The sequence below is a fragment of the Ipomoea nil genome, unplaced genomic scaffold, assembly GCF_001879475.1.
Source record: "Ipomoea nil cultivar Tokyo-kokei standard unplaced genomic scaffold, Asagao_1.1 scaffold1971, whole genome shotgun sequence".
NCBI classification, from domain to species: Eukaryota; Viridiplantae; Streptophyta; class Magnoliopsida; order Solanales; family Convolvulaceae; genus Ipomoea; species Ipomoea nil.
The window spans coordinates 1,364,390-1,374,571 of NW_017618399.1; the positions used below are offsets into that span (position 1 = coordinate 1,364,390).

Consider the following 10,182-nt stretch of genomic DNA (forward strand, 5'->3'; position numbering starts at 1 on the left):
CAAATAAAATAAAATAACGATAACCGCAAGACGAAATAACGGGCGCTGGGCCCCAAATATCTGTGTACAGCAGGTCTAATACATTTTGGCTAGAAGAAACTACTCTATCTAGAGGAAAACGAGCAGATTTCCCAAGATGACAAGCTGTGCACGATTTTGACTGAGATGATTTATTATCAACGACCGGACAGTCCCGTAGGACACGACTTTGGACTTGACGATGCGGGTGACCCAACCTGCGGTGCCACACCCCGGGAGTGGCCCGGGAGCTTATGAATGCAAAAAAAGGTTGTGACACTAGGAGTTTGTACAGACCACCCGTGACTGGTCCCCTAAGCAGAGTCTCCTTGGTTATGGAATCCTTCACAATAATGAAATTTTTGTGAAATTCAAAGAAAACATCGTTTTCATTAGTAAATCGATGTACCGATAACAAAGGAACTGACAATTTAGGGACGTGTAGAATATTAGATAATGACAGTGTTTTAAACTTAGATGGTATAGATGCATGGCCAACATTAGAGATCACCAAACCTTCCCCATTACCAACTCTTAGCACATCATTGCCGCTGTACTCCTCGGCTTGTTGAAGCATGGATGCGTCCGGCGTAGCATGAGCGGTTGCACCGGTGTCCGGGAACCAAGAGCCACCGGAGTTTGCCGCCGTCTCTCCACTGCTAACAACAAGATTGGCCTGAGCTGGAGGTTGAGTTGTGTATCTTTTAAAACAGAACACTGTAGTGTGCCCGTGGCTGCGACAAATTTGACACCGCGGCTGTCCGCGACCACGTCCAGAATTGCCACGGCCACGCCCTTGTCGTCCGCGGCCACCACCAGAATTGCCACGGCCGGAATTTCCACCAGGATTGCCGTCTGCCTGCCCCTGTCTGTTCTGTCCCCGCGAGACATACAAGGCCGCCGGTGAACCTGGATCATTACCTGCCGGGTAGTCATCGGAGAAGATGAACTCCTGCGTCTGCAGGTAATCGGCGAGCTCCGGAATTGAGACCGGCGTACCAGTCACAGTGAGCGATGCTGCCACCGCACGGAACTCTGGACGGAGACCTCTGAACACGTACATGTTCTGCTCATCAAGGGATAGAGGCCGGCCGGCCAATGCCAGAGCTTCGACGATGAGTTGTGCACGCCCAAGGTATTCCGCCGGAGACTGGTTTCCTTGCCGCAACGAATGAAATTGGCCGATAAAGGTTTAAGCACCGAGCACGCTTCGACGAGCCAAGAGCAGCAGTAATGGAGTCCCATACTGCCTTCGAAGTTGTCCGACCAACAGCTAGGTACATCACTTCATCCGATAGCGAGGAGATGAGGAGCGACAGGATTGATTGATCCTGTTGCATCCAAGCTTGGTGCGCCGGATTGGGACCGGAAGTCGCGGGCATGACTGCTGTGTCACCGGAGGTTGGAGCCGTGTCAATGGTGGCCGGTGGGCACGGTGTTCCGCCATCAACATAGCCCAAAAGCCCTTGGCCTCGGAGAAAAGGAACCAATTGGGTTCGCCAGAAAAGAAAGTTGCGTGCGTTTAGCTTAATGGAAACGAAGTGGTGGGCACTCGACAGGGTGTTTTGGGTGGCCGGAGCGGAGACGGGAGAGGCAGTTACCGTCCGCTCGGAGGAGTTGGTAGACATGTCGATCGGAGGTGAGAGGCGATCGGAAGTTGTTTGAGGGAAAATAGGAAGAGTGGATCGCTGGCTAACTGATACCAGATGAGGAAAGCTAATTCAAAATTCAATTGAACAATCATAATCTGAATACAATACAATAGGAAAAGCTAACGTAGAGATCCCTATCTATCAGGATAGTCAAAGTAGACTAACTCTCTACACACAAATAATACCTATAGAATACAATAATAATGTGACAAATAATAACTCTACTAATACCAAGAATTGTTAATACTAGAACGTATGCACTGGATACCATACTTGTGTGTCATCACGTGCTGTATATTTGTAGCCACGCCCTAAGTGCACACACATTCAACAGTATGTGCCATTCTGGTCAGACCGTGCCAAAGCAGCCGTTACGGCCAAAACTAAAGTTGTTGTGCTCTTGCACAAAACTACGTGAGTGATCGGTCGGACTGGCCAAAACAACCACCACTCATAAATGAAGAGTAAGCACCCAGAAAAATAGAAAATTCTATACAGAAACACTAATAAGGAACATATTCACCGCGCATACCCACATGACCGAGGCTGATACGCTAATCAAGGAACAGAGATAATAGTGTGCACACGAGAACACACGTGTGTGCCAATCTGCCAAATGCAACCACCAAGGATTGTTAATACTAGAACGTGTGCACTAGATACCAAACTTGTTTGCCATCACGACTGATGTATAGTTGTAGCCACACCCTATGTGCACGCACATTCAACCATATGTGCCATTCTGGTCACACCATGCCAAATCGGTCGTTACGGCCAAAACTATAGTTGTTGTGCTCTTGCGTAAACCTACATGTGCCAGGGTGGTCGGTACGACTGGACAAAAAAACCACCACTCATAAATGAAGAGCTAGGATGATATGCTAATCAAGAAACAGAGATAATAGTGTGCACACGGGAATACATGTGTGTGCCATTCTGCCAAATGCAACTACCAAGAATGGTTAATACTAGCACGTGTGCACAAGAACACCAAATTGTGTGCCATTATGTGCTGTACAGTAGTAGCTATGCCCTGAGGTGCACGCATGTTGGACAGTATGTGCCAGTATGTTTTGACTGAGCCACAACAGTTCTTCAGAGAAACATTTAGTTGGTATACACATGAGTTCAAATAATGTACAAGCATGAAGTGTTCTGACTAGTGTCATAGCACGGATGGTGCACTCAAGCTCATGTGCACTGGGTTAACAATTTGTGTGCCATCATGTATCGGCAGAATCAACCAACACTCGTAACGGAAAAATAGACACAGGAAAACAATATAAATTAAAATAGGCCACGATAACAAAAAACATATTCACCGAACATAACCAAGGGAACTAAACTAAACTACTAATCAACTCGTTGTTAAGAAACATAAAGCATAAACTATCTTTATTTGATTGGATCATGGTATTGGACTACACTCCGAATGTTCTTCGAATGGTGAGCGTTAATCTCATTCGCCAAAATTTGCTGCATATAAGACATCCTCAACAAATCAAGACCCCTAGTATCACCCCTCTGTAGACCACAATCCCATGCATTCACCGATTGGCCCAAAAAAGACTCCATATGTCGCATTGCAAATACCCCACAATCCACTTTGTTACGAGCATCACGCCAGCGCATCTGCATCCTTCTCGGGATAATCCTTCTTACAACAGCCCCATATCGCAAATCAACCTCATCATCAAGGAACACAAACAACAAATCTTTCTGTAACCACAAAAAGAGCACCACGAAACAAACCACCAATAGGGTCAAGACAAGTGTGCACACAGGTAGACACAGGCGTGCCATACTGTCCGAGCAGCCATCATAAGATACATGTGTGCACTTACGGAAATATGTGTGAGCCGTATTGGACAGAACAGCGGGATACGCCAACCACCGTAATCAGGTTCAGCCTCCAGCCTTCGAAGGAATGCCCGTGCCCCCATAGCACCACCACCCTTGGCATTTGTACCACGACCCCCATGCAGCAGTCCACCCTCACCCTGAGGTTGATCACCTACACAATGCATTACACCAAACAAGAACAAAAAATCACGCAATTAGAAACGCAGAGGCCATATTAAAAAAATTATAAGGAAATAAAGAATGCAGCAGCCAGAAACTAATCAACTAAACCCACTAAACCAAGATGGCACAAACAAACAGCAAATGTGCACCCACCATATACCAAATAATCTTTTTAAGTATCTTAGATCTTAGATTGTAAATGCTAATAATTTTTCAATGGTTTCACAAGATAGAATTGAAGGTTCTGATCCTAACTTTACGTAACAGAAATATAATTGATAAAAAAAATGATAAATTAAGCATATTACCGACTATGACTATCAAAATATACAATAAACAGTAGATGGTGACTGCTAAGTTCAAATCTTTCTATCTCTGCTTGTTGATAGATTTCGTTATCTTGAAGGTTGTAGTCTAGGCTAGCACAGTAAAAAAACACCAAAATCAAACTAAAAAAACCCCACACTAGCATCAACCACTGACGAAGTGAAGAACCCAACAAATCAAACAATTACACAACAAATCAGAAGAAAAAAACACACAAAAGGCTCAAGAATCCGAAAAAAAAAAAAAAGAAAAGAAGAGGCAGTGTTGAACTGGAATTCCATTTCAGTGCTGCACTGGAATTCTAGAATTTCATTCCAGTGCTGCACTAAAATTTCATTCCAATTCCAGTGCAAGCACTGGAATGAAATTCGAATTCCAGTGCTTGCACTAGTATTTCAATATTGGAAAAAAACAAACAAAAAAACAAAACAAAACAAAAATTTCATTGCCAAATAACTCAAATGCAATGTTCAAGCTTCAACTCAATCAAGGCTAGAAAATAAAAATCAACGCAGAAATCAAGCAATTGTCACTTTTTCAGTCTTCTTCGACACTCAAGGCAGCCAAGGCTCAAGCAATTAGAAATCAAAAATCAAAATTTCTAGATTCGAACTTGGAGAAAAAAAAAAAAAGAGGGAGAAAACCGACCTGGAGTAGCGGTCGACCGCCGTGGGCGCTTAGGGTTCTGACCTTCGGTGCCGGTCATCTCAGAGGAAGCTTCGATCACAGGGACGACGTTGGGGACTTCGATCGGGCAAGACGACGTTGGGTAAGTTTTTTGAAAACAACCTACGAGCCTACAAAGCAATCCAAGGAGTACGCGAAGAGCTTCAGCGTCCGGAGCGAAAATTCAGCACAAATATAGGCAATTCAATTACCTACACGTGCGCGCCTGCACTGACCATACTACCCCTAGCCGCCCAAATCACACCCAATCTACCGTAAAAAATAAAGTTTAATAAAAAAAAAACATACACCTTAGATTGGTTTAAATGAACGGCTTAGATTAGTTCTCATGTTCTTATCTAACAATGAGTTCCTATACGATTGTTAATCTATATGTATATATATATATATATATATATATATATATATATATATATATATATATATATATATATATATATATATATATATATAAACATGAAATCTAATACGAAAGTTAGAATAGGTAAATGTTTAGTACAATTTTAAATATAAAATAAAAATAATTATTTTTGATATAATCAAAATGTTTATTTTAAAAAATTGATTAATCAATTATTCATATTAATTGTTTAATCAAATCAAGCAACTATAATAGTGATTGAATACATCAAAATTGACTGATAAGCTAACTTTGTTACTAAACATGAACTTCAATTCATCATTTAATTTGTACAAACCAAACATGTCTATGTAAATATCTATGATCTTTTGAGGCTAAACCAATTATTTACACCATGTTGAAAACAAGATAGCATGAAACAAAGTCTCATTATATATAAACATTTTTTTTTTGGGTAAGGATACACTTATTTTTAATTGTTAAGCTAACTACGAATTTGAGAATTTCAATGTAATTTCTTGTTAATCCGACTTCAGTTTCGCATATGATTTTAATACTATAATGTTGCTATCAGAGACGGAGCCAAAGGAGGGGGGTAGGGCGAAAGCTGCCCCCCCCCCCCCCCCCCTCATCCCACCCCCACCCCATATATAATTTTTGTATGTATATATGTATATATAGTACATGTCTTAGTATTAGTAAAATAAAACTATTAAATGTTTACAAGGGTTGATTTAGATGAGTTGGTTGAGCACATGTTAAGTTATTATGATAAAGGATAGGGTTCAAATCTTGGCATTAATATAGTTTTATAGTTGGCTTCCCTGGTTGCTATCATTAGGGTACAGAGACCAATGATATCACATTTTATATTAATGTTGTGCCATACCAACATTAGGTACTTGAAATTGTACTAACTTCATATTTACCAATAATAATTTTATATTTAAAGATGCAATATAATTTTAAATTTCTTTTTAAATTTAAATTTTTACACTTATATACCATGCTTTCAAAATTTTCATAAATTTTGGTCGAATTCCTTTTTTAAGAAAACTACAACTTTCAATTGAAATATTTATTTCAACAAAATTAAAAATAAATTTAATTTATCTTATAAAATATCTCAAAATATCACTAGGAATATATTGGTCTTCATTATGGACAGTGACATTGTAGAAAAGAGGGAGCGATCATTCGACCATTAACGATTCCATCGCCATAGCGCGACAGACATATAGGGAGTCGCATTTTCTGTCGCCAATGTGTCAACATATTGGCGACGGAATTGATTTTGTCATTGCATTTTGTACCAAAAATAAACTTTACTTAAAAAAATTTATTATTTCAGTGACGGAATGAACGGTCGTCGTATGTTCCGTCGCCAACCTCAAACGTCAAATCTACCGCTGTACCAAACATCACAACAGAATTAATTTTCGTTGCCGATTCCATCGTCATAGCGCGACATACATATAGGGAGTCGCATTTTCTGTCGCTAATGTGTCAACATATTGGAGACGGAATTGATTCTGTCGTTTCATTTTGTAGCAAAAATAAACTTTACTTCAAAATATATATACTTTCGCGACGGAAAAAAGTCTCGTCGCAAATTCCGTCGTCAGCCTCCGTTGTCAATCTCTTTGTGCAAAGATTACGTGGGAATATTTTCGAGTTTGCGCCAAATATTGCAACGGAATTATTTTTGTCGTTGATTCTGTAGCAAAACCGCAACGGCACCATCAATCGTTGCCTTTTCCGTCGCCGTTGTGGTGACAGAACTTAATTCCGTCGCAAAATCCGTCACCAAAATGTGGGCACCAAAATTTCCCGGCCTTTTTCTCACTTTGCGCCAAAAATCGCTATAGAATTGATTTCCGTTACCATTTCCGACGCAAAATCGTGACAGAACACGTTCCGACGCAAAAACCGTTGCGAATCAACAACGGATTACGCTCTGTCGCAATGTTTCCGTCGTGATTCGTGATTTTTCTTGTAGTGCATGTGGCAGTTGTTATACTTCATAAAAGTACATATATTATTTTCCTTTGTGCGCACACATGCATGTGTGCGTATGTAGATTCTACAAAAAGATAAGTCTATTGTGAGATGTGAGCAAATTAAAATGTTTGCATTCTTGTATCATAAGGTCAAATAAGTTGTATTCAAGAGTAATTACAAATGTTTTGTGGTCTAAAATTAAGATTTTAATGATATATTTTATATATGTTTTTGTTGCAAATAAGGTTTATGTGAAACTGAAGAAAACATTGTTAGGATTAAAGAATGAATTGGAAGAAGGGTATTCATAGACATTACTCCGTCAGTTAGATCATTAGCACAGCGTGTACATAGATGATGATTATGAAAGAACAATTTGTCACTCCAAGCTCGTTGTTGCCTGGAGATTAATGGACAATTCTTTCGGACAAGTCATTGATAACTACACAAAAATTAACGTTATCAAAAACGTCATTAACAATTGTGGGTATGTACTAGAAATTTCTATAAAATCATTAATCTAAAGTTATAAAAGAAATTTCATTTTTGAATTATGACATTGTATTGACATATCACATATATACTGATACATTGCAGATCCTGCTACCCAACTGGTTCACACTACCAAAAGATAAAATTAGTTATATTGTTTTCTTTACTAGTTTATTTATATTGTTTCCTTTTTATTAAGGATTTCCTTCATATTTAGTTTAGCAATTTTTAGAATATTATTTCCTTGTATCTTTGGTTGTAACTCCAACATATATGGGAGCATATTAATCTGTCAAGTAAAGTTGGAAATTGAATAAAATCAAAAGGAAGTTTCTTCCTCCAACTTCTCCTCTCTTATTCTATATCCAGCCACCATAGGTAAACCTTCTTCTTCTTCCGTTAACCATAGACCCGTGACACATAGTCTAACTACTGAAACATATCATATACAGTGATAGACATGCACCTTCTGTTTCATTTAAACTTTTGCAGTTCAACTTTCAATAGAATTGACTTCAAAGGCTTCTACACCGCTGTCTTGGAAACAAATGGGGAAATAGTTTGTGTTGCAGCTCTAAGGTAATAATCATCAAACATATATGGTATATATTAGTTATATATTTGTCAATTTGATTCACAGTATATCACATAACCTCTGAAATGTGAACATTTTAACATGAGTTAATTCCATTTTTGGTCCTAGATTTATAGGTGATAACCCACTTTTAGTCTTTTTTATCGGAATATCCACTTTTAGTCTTATTATTATTGTGACATGACCATTTTTGGTTCTCTATTAACAAAACAGTTAAAATGTCGTTAATTATAAATGCATTTTAGTCTTTAATTATGGATTTTTTCAAAAAAAATAAAGATAAAAAATATTGTAGGTATACCTACTTTGTATAAAAGAAGATCTAAATATTCTTGTATTTAACGACTTTTCAACGATTTTGTTGACGAAGAACCAAAAATGGTCATGTCACAATAATACTAAGACCAAAGTGGTTTAAGGGAATGCGGAGTTTCTTTACACAATGCGAAATTCTTATCATATTAATGAGAATCTCATTCCTCCTCCCCTTCAATTTTTTTGGAGCGTTTGGTTCAAACTATGTTATATCACATAATTAAAATATTGAAGCTTTTATGTATATAATGTTGTTTTAATTGATAAGATCCATGACAAAAGGATTGCTAAAATGCCTTTCATTGCTCCCCATTTTGCTCATAGACGTAAAGGGATATGTAGAAAGTTTATGATTGCTATTGAATCGCTAAGTTATTTAATTTCTCTTTAAAATTATATTTTTATAAGTAATTTACTTTTAATTTCCTTTCTCGCTTAAATAATTAAGTCGTCATACACACATATTGCACGTGGTCTTGTATGACCAAGCTAACATCGCAACTTTATTTCTCTATATGGATCTTTTCTTTAAAAAAACATTATTTTGATTTCTCAACATATATGACATGCATAACGGTGATATATTCTGCAGACACTTTGCTACCACAATATTGAGAAACTAATCATCGCATCTTCACCGGAAAAGACAAAAAGATGGAAGAAAAAGTGTGGATTTGGTGTATTGGTTGATTAAACAAAGAAACAGGTAATAAACTACAACACATTGATGTTCCATGACATTGTTAGACTGCAAAAGATCCTCCTTCTTTGCAACGAATGAACCAAACATTAAAAAGAGGTATATATTTTGATTATTTAGGCTTCCATTAAATGAAAATAATAAAATTTAGACTAATTTCCTGTTGGCTATGGATTCTTTCACTACATTTTAGTTGGAATTGTGCTTAGCTAATTGAATATGAATTGAATGAGCACTTGATGAAGAAGGGGACTAAGATTGAAAGTCAAGAAGAATAAGTGTTAGGAACAAGTGTATTTATATTTTGATGATACCAAACTGTCTAAGAATGTAGACCCCTATTATTCGTTTATTAGATAAGTCTCGTATGACATAGGCATGAAATGTTAAACCATGCACGAGACTAGTAGAATAGGTCTACATGAAGATTCGAAGATGATCGAACGAGGCTTCCAGACGAAAAAAGTTTTAAAGCAAGTCTTGGATGGACTGCTTCTACAAAAGGAACCTTCGTCTAAGAAGAATGGACGAAAGATGAGGACAATCTTTCGTCTCTCATTCCTAAGTGAACAAGTCAAGGACAGACTTGCCGAAAAACAACACTCATTAAAGGAAACAATGAGAATGTTGTCTATCACTCAGATGGGCAAATCATTCGGACGAAAATTATCCTAGGAATGATTTTCACTAAAGACAAGGAGCATTAAAAGGCTTGTACCATCTTGTCAGAGATCGAGGACAAAAGTCATAATGCTTTTGGCTCCAACGGCTATACAGTACAAGTGCATTAAATGCCTTTTGCCCACTGAGTAATACACACTGGTTTTTAGGTTTGAAATTTTCATCTCCCTCCAACGGATGGATTTTTCCACCTATAAATAATTCTCTTCACCATTGAAGAAGGTGCTGGTTAACTCACTCTTGCAATCCTAAGAAAAGCTCTTCAAAGCAGATCTATCTTCTCAGCTTTTCATAACCAGTGTTTGTTGTGAAGTTTTTCAAAGGCATA

The 10,182-nt window shown here is 38.0% G+C and overlaps 1 protein-coding gene across 1 annotated transcript; it reads right to left on the bottom strand.

Moving 5' to 3' along the window:
- Window positions 1-1,091: 1,091 nt before the first annotated feature.
- Window positions 1,092-1,646, bottom strand: LOC109147057. The gene has a single exon (XM_019294694.1). The coding sequence runs from the start codon at window positions 1,644-1,646 to the stop codon at window positions 1,092-1,094; it is 555 nt and encodes a 184-aa protein (XP_019150239.1).
- Window positions 1,647-10,182: the final 8,536 nt, after the last annotated feature.